At 38.3% G+C, this 17552-nt stretch overlaps 1 protein-coding gene across 1 annotated transcript; it reads right to left on the reverse strand.

Annotated features, from left to right (window-relative positions):
- Nucleotides 1-7087: 7087 nt before the first annotated feature.
- Nucleotides 7088-16768, reverse strand: ABRA (actin binding Rho activating protein). The gene is made up of 2 exons (XM_001494932.5): nucleotides 16027-16768; nucleotides 7088-7682 (listed from the first exon to the last, which is right to left on the reverse strand). The coding sequence occupies exons 1-2, from the start codon at nucleotides 16692-16694 to the stop codon at nucleotides 7205-7207; spliced, it is 1146 nt and encodes a 381-aa protein (XP_001494982.3). The 5' UTR covers nucleotides 16695-16768; the 3' UTR covers nucleotides 7088-7204.
- Nucleotides 16769-17552: the final 784 nt, after the last annotated feature.

A 17552-nucleotide genomic window follows, 5' to 3' on the forward strand; every position in this document is an offset into this window, starting at 1 on the left:
TAATACACAGGTCTAATGAAGGTCTCTAATGAAGGTCACATAACTATAAATCGAAGTTCAACAGAAGAACAGGCAGAAGACTGGCAATTTCTAACAGTATTAAGTCAATAAAAGTTATTTTAAAAGGGAATGTAAGTGGAATAACTTTGGAAAGCTTTTTTGGCAGCATCTACTAAAGCTAAGCCTTTGGCCAGCAAATTTAACTCCTTGGTATATACCCAACAGCAATGTGTACATTTGTTTACCAAGAGATAGGTACTAGACTGTTTACAGAACTGTTGACTTTCATTCTCCTCTCCCCACCAGCTCCTCCTCCCCGCACACTCACTCATTCACCTTTATTTTACTGAATATAATTCTGTTAAATTTTACAAATTGGCATGCATCTCTTAAGAACAGGGATATCCTTTTATATAATCACAGTACAATAATCAAATTCAAGAAACGTAACATAATACAATAATATGATTTAATATGCAATCCATTTTCAAATCTCACCAGTAGTGCTAAAAATACCCTTTTATAAAAAAAATCATTGAGGTCATGTTGTCTTATAACATTGTGTAAATTTCAGGTGCACATTATTATATACAGTTTCTGTATAGACTGTATCATGTTCATCACCAGTAGTCTAGTTTTTCCCCATCAACATATATATGTGCCCCTTTACCCCTTTTGCCCTCCCTCCACCCCATTCCTCTCTGGTAACCACTAGTCTGTTCTCCTTATCCATATGCTTATTTATCTTCCATATATGAGTGAAATTTTTTGTCTTTCTCTGTTGGGCTTATTTCACTTAGTATAATACCCTCAAGCTCCCTCCATACTGTTGCAAATGGCACAATTTTGTCTTTTTTTAATGGCTGAATAGTATTCCATTGTGTATATATACCACATCTTTATCCATTCATCCGTTGATGGACACCTGGATTGCTTCCACACTTTGGCTATTATGAATAATGCTTCAATGAACATAGGGATGCAGAATCTCTGAATTGTTGATTTCATGTTCTTTGGATAATACCCAATAGTGGGATAGCTGGATCATATAGTATTTCTATTTTTAATTTTTTGAGAAATCTTTGTACTGTTTTCCATAGTGCCTGCACCAGTTTGCATTCCCACCAGTAGTGTATTAGAGTTCCCTTTTCTCCACATCTTCTCCAACATTTGTTATTTTTTGTCTTGATAATTATAGCCATTCTGACAGGTTTAAGGTGATATCTCATTGTAGTTTCCTTTGCCTTGCAGAGCTTTTTAGTCCAATATAGTCCCATTTGTATATTTTTCCTTTTGTTTCCACTGCCTGAGTAGACATGGTATTCAAAAAGGTACTGCTAAGGTCAATGTCTTCTAGGAGTCTTATGGTTTCAGGTCTTACATTCAAGCCTTTAATGCATTTTGAGTTAATTTTTGTGTATTATGTAAGATAATGGTCTACTTTAATTCTTTTGCACGTGGCTGTCCAGTTTTTCTCTTTTTTTATTGAAGAGACTTTCCTTTCAACATAGTACTGGAAGTTTTGGCCAGAGCAGTCAGGCAAGAAAAGGAAATAAAAGAGATCCAAATTGGAAAGGAAGAAGTAAAACTCTCACTGTTTGCAGATGACATGATTCTGTATATAGAAAAACCTAAAGAATCCACCAGAAAACTATTAAAAATAATCAACTACAGCAAAGTTGCAGCGTACAAAATCAACATACAAAAATCAATTGCATTTCTATACACTAATAATGAACTAGCAGAAAGAGAAGTCAAGAATGCAATACCATTTACAATCACAACAATAAAATATCTGGAATAAATTTAACCAAGGAGGTGAAAGACCTATACACTGAAAACTATAAGATGATATTGAAAGAAGTCAAAGCAGACGTAAAGAAATGTAAAGATAGTCCATGCTCTTGGATTGGAAAAATAAGCATGGTTAAAATGTCCATATTACCGAAAGCAATCTACAGATTCAATGTAATCCCAATCAGAATCCCAATGACATTCTCCACAGAAGTAGAACAAAGAATCCTAAAATTTATGTGAAGCAACAAAAGACTCCGAATAGCCAAAGCAATCCTGAGAAAAAAGAACAAAGCTAGAAATATCACAGTCCCTGACTTCAAAGTACACTACAAGGCTATAGTAATCAAAGCAGTGTGGTACTGGCAGAAAAACAGACACACAGATCAACAGAACAGAATTGAAACCCCAGAAATAAAACCACACACAGCTAATCTTCAACAAAGGAGCCAAGAACATACAGTGCAGAAATAATATACTTTTTAAAGCATTATTTTTCCTGATCCGTGATCCAGTCCAGGATCCTGCTTTGCATTTAGTTGTGCTTTTGGATCTCCTTTAACCTAGAAGAGTTCATTCGTCATTCTTTGTGTTTTACAACAGTTTGAAGAGTTCAGGATTGCAGAATGTCCTTCAATGTGGAATTGTCTCAATTTTTCCTATATTTAAATTTAGGTTATGCATTTCGGGCAGGAAAACCACAGAAGTGATGCTGTGTCCTCTGCATTGTATTAGGATGCACATAATGTATATTTGTCCTCTTATTGGTGCTGTTAGCTTTGATTAGTTGGTTAAGATCGTGTCCAGTATGTTTCTCCGCTGCTGTCATTTTTCCCTTTGTACTTAATAAGGAATGTGTAGGGAGATACTTTGATACCATACATATTCTATTCGCCAATTTTTCACAATGTTTTTGGTATTCACTGAGGATTGTTGCCTGAATCACTAAGTTGGTGATTTTTTCTAACTCTTTTGTTCCCAGCACATTTATTACTTGGCATTTACCATAAGGAAGAGATTTCTTTTCTCCAGGAGTTAAGAATATGTATTATCACTATGGATTGATGGTTTCTTTTTTTTAATTCAAAGTGTTATATAATCCATCTCTCTATCTAGATTTAAACAGTGGGAACCCTGTCAAGCTGACTTCTGTGCATTTTTCCATTTCCTTGAATACTTCTAGTACAAGATTTTTCAGACTTATCTGTACAGACACACCTCAGATATAGTGCAAGTTCAGTTCCAGACTACCACCATAAAGCAAATATCACAATAAAGCAAGTCACACAAATTTTTGGTTTTCCAGTGCATATAAAAGTTATGTTTACACTATACTGTAGTATATTGTGTGCGATAGCATTATATCTAAAGAAACAATGTACATACCTTAATTTAAAAAATACTTTATTGCTAAAACATACTAACCATCATCTGGCCTTCAGCGAGTCATAATCTTTTTGCTGGTGGAGGGTCTTGCCTCAGTGTGATGGCTGCTGACTGATCAGGGTGGTGGTTGCTGAAGACTGGGGTGGCTCCAGCAATTTCTTAAAATAAGACAACAATGAACTTTGCTGCATCGATTGACCCTTCCTTCATGAACGATTTCTCTGCAGCATGCAATGTTTGATAGCATTTTACCCACAGTAGAATTTCTTTCAAAATTGAAGTCAATCCTCTCAAACTGCTGTTGTATTATCAACTAAGTTTATGTAATATTCTAAATCCTTTGTTGTCATTTTTTTTGGAGCTGCATCCGTTTTGTGGATGTACCATACTTTACTCAACCATCTTTCTATTTGTATTAGATTTGCAGTATTTTGCAATTAAAAATAATACACAATGCATTATGCATATGTATTTTCATATTGTTTGAGTTGTATCTTCAAGGAAAATTTTAGGAGTGGAATTTCTTGGTCTAAAAATAAATGCAATGTAATTTTGTTAGATATGAGCACGCCCCCAAGATCTGGACACACAGTGTCATCAGATAATCCTTGTTTGGATAATAGTGAGTAAACCACAGCACTCTAAAACCTCTAGGCTAAGAGGTTAGGTCACCCAGTGCGTTTGTAAGTTAAATAATTCAACAGACGTTAACCGTGTCCTTACTGTGTACAAAGAAATATCTTAGGTACTGGGCATAAAACTAAATATTCTAGGAATCTTAAGGAGACATCTGCATTGAGACCACTTTAGCATGTGCCACATGGTCTCCTGCTCTTCTTCTTTGGGCAGAGTGACTTGATAAAGTAGAGCAATTCTTCCCTAAGCACACGTTCCCATTGACACAGAATTCTAGTTTACGCAGAATTATTTCCATAGCGTGAGAAACAGTACCTGATAACCTGTTGGTAATATTAAAAAAAAGAAGGAACTTAAGTTTGGGAAAGGAAAGAAAAAATCAGAAGGCAAACTTAGAATGTAGGTACAGCCTCATTTTCTAATGTAGTGTGGGAAGAAAGAAAACCAGAGCACAGAACTTCCCCCTGTTGGTATAAGTTGGCAGAGTGATGAGAAGGTGAACTTGGGAATCAGGAAATCATAAACTTCAGGTTATAAAAGTTGAAAGGCATCAAACATTTGGAGGTGCAGACAGAAGGGGTAAACAATACATGTCAACAACTCAAAATTCTTTAAACATCTTGTTGAAAGTTTGGAATGGGAAAATCCTAAAGATTTGGAAACCAACTGTACACTACCCATTATTGGGAATTTACATTTACCAGTGGCAAAATGCTATTGATAGTATATTTATTTCATGTATAATTATTTCATATATTATGGTGGTCCCCACTTATCTGTGGAGAATACATCCCAAGACCCTAGGTGGATGCCTGAAACCATGAAGAGTACCAAACACTATATATACTCTGTTTTTTCCTGTACATACATACCTATGATAAACTTTAAATTGTAACTTAGGCCCAGTAAGAAATTAACACCAATAACTAATATGAAAATTGAGCAATTATAGCAATATACTGTAATAGAACTTAGCAACCTCAGTATACAGTTTTTTGTCTTTATGAAGTCAAGAACTGTAATCTTTTCACTTAAAGGAAGCATGTTACGGCTTCTCTTTGGCACTATCTAAATTGCCAGTATCACTGCTCTTGCACTATGGGGCCATTATTAAGTAAAATAAGGGTTACTTGAACACAAGCACTAGGATACCATGACTTTTGATATGATAACCAAGACGGCTACGAAGTGACTAATGGGCACGTAGCATATAGAGTGTGCTTATGCTGGACAAAGGGAAGATTCACATCCCGGGCGGGACAGAGCAGGATAGCGCAAGATTTCATCACACTACTCAGAATGGTGTGCAATTAAAAACTTATGAATTGTTTATTTCTGGAATTTTCCATTTAATATTTTTGGACCACAGTTGACCACAGGTAACTGAAACCACAGAAAGCAAAAGCACCTGTGGCTAAGGGGAGACTCCTGTATTTGGGTGACTATAAAAATATCTGTGAGGACTTTCATTATCTTGTTTGCCACCTGAGGTCTACTTATGTTTTTTGTTTAAAAGCCCTGTTGGTCAACTATGGATTTTCCTATCGTGGAGTTCTTACAATAAAAATCTGTCACATAGCAGTCATTTTCTTCCAGGGAAACTAGCTTTCTGATTTTACAGCCACTCCTAATTCAGAAGAGTATCTGTTAATGTAATCTCTCTGAGAAGGCTATTGAACTCCATCCTCAAATTCACACAAATTGAACTTTGAATAATCTGCATCAGTGCCTGCATAAACTGTCACTGTCCAGAGTTGAATATGAGACAACTCTTTTGAAGCTGTGGTCTAAATATTTTACTGACACTGGAAGTAACCCAAATTTCATTCTGTAATTTTGTTGAATTTCAAACACAAGAAAGTGGTATTGTGGATATAACCTAAAAATAATAGTAGAAAAACGGGAACAGAAAACATAAGAAAATATCTTTTATTCTTGTGCTACGTCTTTAAATTTTGACATAGGTCTCACTGTCCTGATAGAAGTATACATCTTATATGAAATTCTACTTAAAAATATCGGTCACTAACTTGTAATTTAATAAGTCTATTATGGAAACAAAAATGTACAAACTTTCTTCTTTAAGAAGATATGGAAACTTTCAGTTTGAAAGAGAATCATACATGAAAACAGAAAATTCCTATACTAATCCATATTTTGTATTCAACCTAATACCTAATTATGGGTGTCTATTATTTAGAGGTATCATAATTTGACATTAATTTCTGTATTTAACACCAAAGGGCTATAATCTCATTTAGTACCTTTCATTGAATTCAGTAAGAATTATAATCTCACGTTCTATTCAGTTTGTTTTTAGAATTATATAAGGCACATTAAGAGAAAAAATGACAGATTAGCATCAAAGAAATTTTTCTTCATTGTATTAAACTGTATACTTTTTTCAAATTAGCAGGACTAATATTGCTGTTTTATTATTGCTGACTTTCAAATATTTTATAAAGTTTGTTAGAGCATGAAGAAAATAAAAGTCTCACATGTGATTCAAATTTACCAATGATTCTGTCAGATTCTTCTACACCAAACATAGAATTTCTGTATTTCAACATAGAATTTTCTGTATTTCTACTTCATTGTATAGTGACATACATGTAAGGAGCATGACTCATTAAGGTTTTGAGAAAAAAACAGACTTCTCCAAGAAGTCCTACAAAGGCAGGTAAATCTGAATCTCTCACCCCTCTTCTACTTTCATAGTGAGGTGAACATAACCGCCTCCTGTGTTGCCTCTGACACCACCGGTGATGTCTGTTTTGATGTGATTTGCACAGATCACACAGAAGAACAGCTAACTCCTGTTGGAAACCTATTAAATTCCAAGCCCACAGAGAAATTTCAGCAATTTCAACATCTTACTTGAAAACAACTTTTCATTTATGTGCCTATTTTCTAAGTGATGCTATGATAAAAATAAATGCACAAAGTCAAGCTTCTTAGAAAATTTTAAGTTTAGTTTTGCCAAACTTAATGGAATTCTTTTTTCTTCTAAAAAATGACACATCATTATATGTTCTGTTCTGCTGATATTTACCTAAAGTCAGCATTCTTCTTAGATGTAATAGTTGTTTAATTAAAGATCTGTAATAATTTCGGCAATGAATAGCCAATTTTTTTTGCCTAAAAGAGTAAGTGGAATCTCAAATATTTATACTATTATTGTATACTAATAGCACTCTCTGTGCTTTCTGAAATGTTTTGTGTGTGCTTTCTCAAAATCTTCAAACTTCCTCAGAAATAGAATGTCAAAAAGTCATTTATGTAAAAATTTATTAACTTATTACAGAGAAGTTTGCATTTTAATTTTTACTACATTAGCATTTTGCATTAAGACAATAGTGGGTCAGGTCTGGCTTTTGTTGTTGAAGGCTCACTTGAGTAGAGTAATCACAACATGGTCATCTCGGCCTTGCCAGAGCATCTCTCCTTCGAAGTCCACCAGTCCGTGTTTCCTGGCACGCATGAGAATGCCTACTACTTTATCTGAAATACGAACATATCTGTCAAAGAGATCTCCAAAAGTAACCTGGATCTTGCCATCTCGTCTGTGGGGAGCCATGGTGCGGATAATGAAGCACATGTCCATAATTTCTCGATAGATGTGCTCCTCGGCCCGCTTGGCCCTTTCAGCGGTTTTGGTTCCCTCCTTGGGACGGCCATAGCCTTCATCTCCTTTGTGTAGGCGGGTGGACATGGCCAGCTGATAATCAAATTCTTCACTGAAAGGATTGAGCTTCTGGGACTGGATGTGTTCATCAGCCCACTGTTGCCATCTCCCTTTCAGGTTGTTCACTGGGCTGTATTTCCACTGAGCCTTGCAGCTGAGTTTCTCTGTAAATCTGTTTGCCCTAAAAGAGAGAGAGGGTGAAGAATAAAGATAGTGATGTTTTAAAACCCAAGTGTTGCTTTCTCTCTGTACTTGCTGCACATTTGCATCTTAATGTGTTGATAACTTTTTCATTATAAGAGAAATATAAACACAATACAAAAAATTAGAAAGGAAGGGCTGGCCCGGTGGCGCAGCAGTTAAGATCACATGTTCTGCCTCGCCGGCCCAGGATTCACTGGTTTGGATCCCGTGTGCAGACCTATGCACCACTTGGCAAGCCATGCTGTGGCAGGTGTCCCACATATAAAATAGAGGACGATGGGCATGGATGTTAGCTCAGGGCCAGTCTTCCTCAGCAAAAAGAGGAGGATTGGCAGCAGATGTTAGCTCAGGGCCAGTCTTCCTCAAAAATAAATAAATAAATAAATAAATGAAGTTTTTTTAATTAAAAAAAAGAATTAGAAATGAAAGAAGAAAAATCCTACACAGTCCCACCATTGTTCTTAGTTTGGCGTGTGTTCTCCTACGTTATTTTCTCTGTGAATAACAGTAATGTTTTAAGAACCATAAAATAATATTAAACTCTGTTTCAAGAAAAAAGCTTCCTTACATGAACATAATGCAAATATGTGTATCTTAAAGTTGTATGTTAATAACATTTCAGAACTGGAATCATATGATTATATTAAGAGAATCTACTTTATATAGGACTTCAGTTATTTCCCCCAAATAAGGCTTATTCCAGCACATTGTAATATTTACTCGTGTATAGATTTTTATATGTGGGTTTTTGGATTTTTTTGAGGAAGATTAGCCCTGAGCTAACATCTGCCACCAATCCTCCTCTTTTTCCTGAGGAAGACTGGCCCTGAGCTAACATCCGTGCCCATCTTCCTCTACTTTATATGTGGGACGCCTACCACAGCATGGCGTGCCAAGTGGTGCCGTGTCCACACCCAGGATCCGAACTGGTGAACCCTGGGCCGCAGCAGAATGTGTGCACTTAACCCCTACGCCACCAGGCCAGCCCCTGTATGTGGATTTTTAATGAGAGCATATCTACACTAGTATCAATGCTGTACCACAAAAGAAATACCAACTTGTATAGGTAGAAGACTAGTAACATTTAGAAACATTTGATAACTAGTAACATTGCTAACTAGTAAGCTAGCAATGGTAACATTTATTGAACACTATGTGCTGGCATTCCTTTATGTACTTTTTGTTAATATTCCCACAACCATTCTGTGAGAGAGGTACTACTATTCTCACTTCACAAGTGAAACTGAAGCCAGAGGGGTTAAGTAACTTGCTTAAAGTCACAAAACTGTTCAGTGGTAGAGCTGGGATTTGAACCAAAGTTGAGCTAGTTCCAGAGCCTGTGTAAAACCACCGTGAAATGCTGCCCTAATCTAGTGGCAGAGGCAGGATTCAAGCACAGACTATCTGAGGCTAACATCAATGCTCTTTCCATTGTGCAATGCTGCTGCTCAGCGTGCAGGTACAGTGTCTCCTAAATGGGTAAGCTATGTTTCGAATGTATGTGTTTGTTCTTGCAGTTTGAAATGAATTTTCTTGTTAAAAAAAAAAAAAACTGGGACCAGCCCAGTGGTGTAGTGGTTAAGATTACATGCTCCACTTCAGCCACCTTGGGTTCTCCACAGCACTCATCAAGCCATGCTGTGGCGGCGTCCCACATACAAAATAGAGGAAGATTGGCACAAATGTTAGCAACAATCTTCCTTAAGCAAGAAGAGGAAGATTGGCAACAAATGTTAGCTCAGGGCCAATCTTCCTTACCAAAAAAAAACCCAAAACAACAACAACATTGGAAAGTGTAGACCAATTATGTCATGAAGATGCAGGCCTAACTTTTAAAAGGGCAAAATTTGTCTTTAAAAGACTTCCCTGTCATTTTATATCTAACATCACTAGGTCTCTTTGCCTTCACATGTAAAACATGAACTCTTGGACTATATAAAAGTCAGAGATTTGTACTGCTTGTCCTCACAAGTGGCCCACTCTTCCGTCTCCCCAACACCAGTGGCCTCATGTCTGGAAACATTGGGATTAGAGCTGGAGAGCAGCTAACATTGCTCATGTGAGCAGCATGCCTGAACTAAGAAGCTCTTCCTATACCAAATCTCACAATTCATTATTCGAAACCTAGGAACAGGTCAGATGTGGGTGTTCTTCACTATCCAACTCTCTTCCTGAAATCTGGTTATCCAAATGCAGGAAACTAAGAGATGTGGATAGGGAGGCATACATACTTTTATTAGCATTGTTTTCGGAATAGTGACATCCACTAGATGGCGAACTTTCATTAATTCCCATGCTTTATGTTTCCAAAAGTCCTACACTTGCTACGTTGTTTCACTGTTACAACAGAATTCAAGAACGTGCTGCTACATATTACACTACTATTCTTCCGAGCCATATGGACAAAAGTGTATGACAAAGTCAATTGGGAGAAAGCAGCGTACAAAAACTGTATTCACAATTATTATAACTTTAAGAAATCGTATACGTATGGAAAAGTGCTGGGAATTACACTGCACTGAAGTGGAATGGATTTCTCTCAGCTCTGCTGGTCCTCGTCGTGACCTGCCTCTCCACAGACTGTCCCTGTTCAGCTGCCCAGAGTATGGACTGCTTGATCTCATTATCAAAGGAGAGCAAACACCTTGTCCCCTTGGAACCATGGCAATCAATGGCAGGCATAGTCTTCCATAACAAGTCCAAGGCTATCCCGGAAGGACCCAAAGCTCATACATTTGAGGCTGGGGCGTCCTGCTGGAGAAGAGACTTGAAATATCTCAGAAGAAGGTGAAAAGAATAGCATGATTCATTAACTCATACTTTTTATCTCCTGAGCACCAACTGTACTTCTGTCCTCTAGTGTTAAACATAAAACAGTCTCCCTTCAAGGAGCTTCTGGGCACTTTGACATTCCTTCCATCCTTTATTAAATCATCTATGACACCTACTGTGTGCCAGACACTCTTTTAGGCACTTACTGGATATTCACTAATGAAAACCAATAAATATCCACTAAAAGACACTCATGAAAATAGAGCAATACAAATTTGAGCTATGGTACAACTCCAACTACAAAAAATGTGTATGCACCGTGCAGAAGAAATCAATAGCATGTGTACAAATGAAAATAATTATGTTGGGGGACGGCTCTGTGGCCAATTGGTTACGTTCATGCGCTCTGCTTCGGCAGCCCAGGGTTTCACTGGTTCAGATCCTGGGCACGGACATGGCACCACTCATCAGGCCATGCTGAGGCAGCATCCCACATGCCACAACTGGAAGGACCCACAACTAAAATACTATATCCTGGGGGATTTGGGGAGAAAAAGCAAAAAAAAAAGAAAGAAAGAAAATAATGTTGGTACCAGATGACAGATGATTTTTGTCATTTTTTACAGAATACTCTCATGTTGGCATTATATTGATTTTATAATTCAGAAAAAGCAAAAGATAGGAAAATATTCAAATTAGCATCCAGAAGTAATTTGTTTACACTACATGTTATATGGGTCTCTGTTTCTTTGATATAGTTGTATTTCTAATTTTAATGAGGAACTTAGAGTCCCTGAGTGTTGAAACTCTATGTCATTTGGGATAATGGTTGGGGTTGGTGAGGTAATAAATCTATGAAGAAGAGGGACATTTATCTTCTAAAAGAAGCACTTTCTAAATCTTAATGTCCATTTGTTATATTGTCAAATTATAAATCCCAAAACTAGGAGAGAAGGAAAGGAAAGGAATTGGTTCTACAAGCAAGAATTAGAAAATAGACAAGGTTTTAAAAAAAGTACTAGGAGGAAGTATACCTTAATGACTATTTAATTTTCTCTATCTTATAAATGTTCTGTATTGTTTTTGTATTTTCAACTTTTAAAAAGTCTGAAAGCATCAGGTTTAAATCAGAATTAGAAAGTCTTGTACCCTGAGTATCTTCTCAGGCAATAAATATAAGAATCAACATACTAGCTTATCCTGGTATTTTTTTTAAGTAAAAATGTGAATAATAGTTTAGATTGAGCTTTATTTAGAAAGACAGTCTTGTATACATTTATAGAAAGCAAAGTAATATTCAAAGACTGACATCACACTAATTTTTTAGGTTAGTAATGTTTAATCCAGACTTGCCTTCTTAGTGTCTTCTTTATTAGTAAACAAATTTTCTATAGTCAATCAAATATTTCCCTTGTCCTGTTATGTGCAAGGTAAATAACTCTACTAGACGTTATAAGCATTCTATCTTGGAAAGTCTAGGTTCATTCACTGAAATAAATTCTGAAATTTATTTCTTATCTGTCAGCTTTAAAAATGATGTCAGTTTGAGTGTTTCTTTCTTACTTGAACAGGGCTGTTTAGCAATGTGATGAGAATATGTGAACCAATGTATCATAATTGTATCATTTAGGGGTAATAATTAGATGGTTAAATTATTAAATATGATTAAAACCCACAGGAAATAAAAGTTCTGAAAAGTAGATTTCAAACCTAACTGAGTTCGTTGGCACTGGAAACATTTTCTCTGATAAATGGCCTTCATTTGGAACATCGGTTTCAAAATGTCCTAAGGCCTAGGGGGGAACTGAGTCTTGGATGTGTGTGAAGAAAGTGGAGCTCTGCTCTCGTTGCATCACCCCACAGACTCTCCTGGAGAGGGAGCGTTTCTCTTCATTGCCCAGTAACATTTCTGTTAGTAAAGCAAAGAATTTCCGCCACCCTTTCCAACTTCTCGGGGAAGTGCTAGGGACACTTTGCTTCTCTGTGCATTGGTCAGCTTGCCCCTTACCACGGGAAGTGTAGCCAATTTGATTAATGGGAGCATGACATCCACAGGGTCATATTTATCAGAAGCAGGGTGATGGCATTCAAAAGGCAGGGTCAACGTCTCTGATCAACTATTTTGCTCTCTGTTCTGTCATCAACCAAGTTTGAGAGGCAGGCCTGTGATTCTCTTGGCAGGCTGCTAACTGTCCTCAGAGTCCATGGGAAGTGTTCCAAGCTCTAGAATTGGTAGCACATAGTAGAAAGCCATACTTTTGCCTCTGTTTCTAGCAAAGTCCTCAGTATAGTTGTACCGAAACCCTAGACTTTAGGAATTATTAGGATTCCATTAACTAAGCTGACACTTTGATCTCCATTTTATTCCTTGAGCCTCTTGTCTACTGAGAGAATCTCTCAGGCATAGTGGTTAATGACACAGGCTCTCGTATCAGCCTTCCTAACGTCATCACTTACCAGCTCTCTGATTTGGATATGTTTCTTAATGTCTCTGTATGTCAGTCCCCTTATTTATAATATGGCACCCTCATGCTCAAATACTGTTATTGTTACTGACTAGAACTTGGAGGAGAGGATGAATGAGCGATTGGCACATTAATATTTCACCATTCCTGCATGGGGCAGGGATCCAGTTTCCTTTGTCTAAAGGAGCTGGACTGAAAAGCCATATAGCTACACAATCAAAAGACTAAATATTTTAAAAATAAAGTATAAAATACAAATCATTCTTATAGAGAAACCCCAGTTAGCAAAACCACTCTTGGTAAAGAATATCTCTACTTTTTCTCAAACCTGACTCATTTGTTTCTGTTACCCACAGAACAGCTTAACTATGAAGAAAACTCTTTTTTTCTACCTAAATATTCATGACACATAATTTTCTCCATATTGGTGGACATGGGGAAAGAATGGTGTTTAGAATTAAAAATAAGTGACAACCCTTTTTCTATAGGCATACTCCATAATGACACCTTCATTTCTCAAGCAGCATTTGAGGGTCCCGTCAGGCAAAATGTCTCATTAGGCTTCTGCTGAAGCTTCCTGAGCACAGCTAGGATTACCGCTGACACTGAGCTGCCATTGCTGCATAAAATGTTCTGGTACCCTATATATTCTAAGACTGAGGGAAAGGAGCCAAGGAGGAAAGAAGAGATGTAATTCCCACTTTCCCCTGGCCAACTCTGAGAGCCAAGCTCCTAGCATCTTGAAGGGTTGGGATCACCAGCTCACCAGGGCTGGGCCCCTGCATGATAATAGGTTCAACCTATTAAGTACTTCTTCTGGGTCCATTGCTTTACATAATTAATATCAAAATAACTCTATGAATTATCATATTTGTGTTTTAGATGAGGACAAGGAGACTTAGAATTTGCCAAAGTAACCATGATTCAAATCTAATTGTCTTTCATTCAAAGCTACGTATCTCTCCATCACACTAAGAAGATGTCCAGGTATACACCTGGTTTCAACAATAGTGAGAAGGGTCCTGTATGCGAGTCCCCACTTCCAGATGAGACAGTTTAGAGTAGTGGTCTAGAAACAGAATGCCTGGGTTCAAATCCCATGGGCTGTACAATCTTATACAAATTCCCTCATATTTCTTTGTCTCATGCTCCCATCTATCAAATGTGGGTAATGATTATACTCACCCCATCAGAAGATTGTGAGGATTAAACGAATAAACATGAAAAGTGCTTAGACAAGTGCTGAAGAAGAGTTCATGCATTGGAGATTGGTCCCAGTTGTCATCTCCCTGACAGGAGATGTGCTCAAATTGTGCTGACAGGAAGACGCTCATTGTGCCATCCTCAGTCTTTATTCTGCTGGGTTCTGTTTTTCCATTTCTAGCACACACGCACATGCACACCCCAAAATCTACAAGGCCAGAATTTGCACTATGGTTCCCAATGTTCTGATAGAATAGTTATTTGTGACTATGAATTCACATATTAATGTAAGTAGGGCACAAATCCAGATCTCCGAACACATCCTTAAGGCATGACATGAGAGTGAGCACAATGTCTAGTTTCAAAACATTGCATGTGGAGACATCTCAGCTCTGTCACTACCTCGCTCGGTAAACTTCCCCTTTGAGCTTCAGTCCTCTCATCCTTAAAATGGGATCATTCTTATTTCATAGGATCATGAGAGTTAAAAGGATGAAGCATGTAAAATACCCACAGCGCACACTAAATGCATGAGGGAATGAGTGATTGTTATAATTACCTAAGTTTGCCTGTTCATTTTTTTGGAAGCTGGCAATAATATAGCAGTTCTAATTCTTTCAAAACACCTTTAAAGCCACAAACTGTAAGACAGCTCTCTGTCAAATTATGTAATCAATTTTGTTCTTTACTTTCCGATTGTTTCATTAAACTTCAAAAGCATGCCTAAACACCTTACTGTTCCCAGAGCGGGTCATAAGCATTCGCCACATCAGAGAATATTCCCATATTTTGATACCCTGCGGTGTTGGGTGAGCCCTCCTGACTTTCTGTTCCATAGAGGTAGCATTACTGTCTTTAAATAAAGCATGTGTTTCTTGTCTGAATAAATGTATTACCTTGAGTTTCTGTGTGTATTTGTGTGTGTGTCTGTATTTAACATCTAAATGTTTTAGGATTGTGGTACTTCAACTACCTAGCTTTAATTATCATTTTTGTCTCTGTTTACAAACATGGCAAACTTCTGAAAGTTTGAAAGATTGCTATAATAATAAAAGCTATATGAATAGTAACGGCTTTAATATATTGAGCATATTTGGCAGGCACTATTCTAAGTGCTTGGCAGCCTTAATCTCACTTACTTCTCCCAATACAACAGAATCTGTCCCAAAAGGTTAATGTGGCCATCATTTTATAAAGGAGGAAATAGGCTTAGAGAAATAACCAGTTTTGTGTGTGTGTGGGGGGGGGGGGGGAGTGTGGTGAGAACATTTAAGATCTACCCTCTTAGCAACTTTCAAGTAGATATATAATTCAATATTGTTGACTACAGTTGAGGCAGAACTGGAATTTGAGTTTGAGTTTGTCTGACTTCAGAGTCTGCTCTCAAGTTAGCAGCCTCCCATCTGTTTATAGGGTCACGGAGATCTGAGTTCCATGGGTGCTATTTGGGTACATGTGTCTCCCGGTAATATCATAGACTGATTCGGAACCAGGAAAAGGTTTCCCCAGTCAGTCTATCTGCAAGCACTTTTCTCTGCAGAGAAATGAGCCAATTTGTTACTCATTATAGAATGGATTGGAAAAAATTTACCCAAAGCAGACAGCCCTCTCTGGTGTCTTCATCTTTGTTGAGGCTAAAACTTGAACGTTCAGTTCAAAACACAAAGGAGAAACAAAATAGTGCTGGCTCTTGACCCCAAGGTCCATGTCTGAGCTTGGCACTTCCCTTTGAGCCCTGGATCATACCTTCCCCACAGGACCTCACCGCCTGCCCATCTGAGATTATCACTGTAACCCTGGTAGTACTTCCCCGCTCTCTGGGTTCCCAGAGCTGGTTGGGCTCAATAGCAGTATAAGGAGCTGAAGCCTGCATTCACTTACTGGGAGGGCAAGGGGCGTTTGATTCTGACAGTGGCCACCTGTTCTCCATCCTGCTCCGGCCTCTCGTCAGTCTCCCCTCCATAGCCGCTGTCCTCTGTGTCTATGCTGTCACTCCTCCACTTGGGCTCATCCTGTTCCATCTCTTTCCAGCCTTTGGTCAGCTCAGATACCAGGTTGGCACATTTCCTCCTCCGCGTCGGGGAGCCATGGCTGTGGAGGATTCTGTCAATGTCATTCTCTGGCTGCCCAGGTTCAGGCATGCCACCATCATTCTCGTATCTGTGGCTGAGGTGGCTCATATCCCCTCCTCGCTCATAAGCTTTGCTGACAACTGTTTTGGTCACCTCTTTCCTTTTGATAGGAGAGACTTCAGTGGCTCCCTCTGAGCTGTGTCCATCTCCCTGTTCCTCTTTCTTTGAGGAGAGAGATTTTGGGGCACTCTGAGCTTGCTGGTGGGGAGTGGCGTGTATCACTGGTCTAGGAGGTTGGGGTTCATCCTGGGTCTTTCCCGGCAGCCAGCCTGTGGGCTCCTGGGCTTGCCTGGTGCTGTTCTCATTTGCCCACTGCTGCCAACCTCGGGCCAAGTTGATAACCAGAGTGGCTGTGCGCATCTTCCGGAGGGCACTCTTGGCCGGCCCCTCCTCTCTTGCCTTTTCTCCCGGAGCCATGCTACCTTTGTCTTCTCTGCTGACAGCCTGGGCACTGGCTAAAACCAGTGTGGACCAGTGGAGTGCCTGGGATTTAAATAGAAGCAGGGTGTGGGGTGGGAAGAGAGTTTGGTGACGGTGGAAACTATGTCAAGCATCTCTTGCCAAGATGTTGTGCCTTCCCCCTGACAGTGTTCTTTTTTTAAACCCCGATGGCTCCAGTTTCATCACAGCAGAGGGACATCTCTGCTGATAAATGACAGTGATATGCTCAGCCTTTTTCTTCTGCAAGTGCCAGAGTGGAAATTACTAGATCTGGTCATGTGCTCAGCCTTGTGTTTTTCTTGACCTTAAAATATGGTCCTACCATTTATAGGAGCATAAAATATGTGCACAAATTGTGCTAGGAACATTATAGGCTCGTTCTTATTTAAACCTCAACAGACCTCAATATAGCTCTTGATTAGTCCTGTTTTATAGCTGAGTTCATTGAAATCTAACTTCCTATAGTTAATAACATCTGAGGTTCAAATCCAGATCTGTCTCAAGGCTTGTGCCTATTGTCATTCTAGTTATCAAAGATTATAAGTTGCCTTTTTCTTTTGTCTTCAACTCTATTCAGCGTAGAGCTTAGAAGGCACGTCATTCAACCTTCGTTTTCCCCATGAGAAAATCAAGGACCAGATAAGAGGGGAGACAAAAGCTAGGTTTTCTAGTCCCAGGTTTGAATTATTGTATAGACAAGTCATGTTAATATACAAGACAGTCAAAATTTTCGTCCAATATTTTTAAAAATCTTTAAATTAAGACCTACACACACATTGAATTTCATAGATTATTGCAATCAATCTTTTCAAATATTTTGTCAAAAAAGACCAT

The sequence above is a fragment of the Equus caballus genome, chromosome 9, assembly GCF_041296265.1.
Source record: "Equus caballus isolate H_3958 breed thoroughbred chromosome 9, TB-T2T, whole genome shotgun sequence".
NCBI lineage: Eukaryota > Metazoa > Chordata > Mammalia > Perissodactyla > Equidae > Equus > Equus caballus.

Excerpts from the sequence above, each read along its gene's own strand:
- ABRA (XM_001494932.5), bottom strand. The coding sequence starts at position 16,694 with ATGGCTCCGGGAGAAAAGGCAAGAGAGGAGGGGCCGGCCAAGAGTGCC. Across the intron at positions 7,683-16,026 it reads AAACGCCCCTTGCCCTCCCA|GGCAAACAGATTTACAGAGA; the intron begins GTAAGTGAATGC and ends TCTCTCTTTTAG.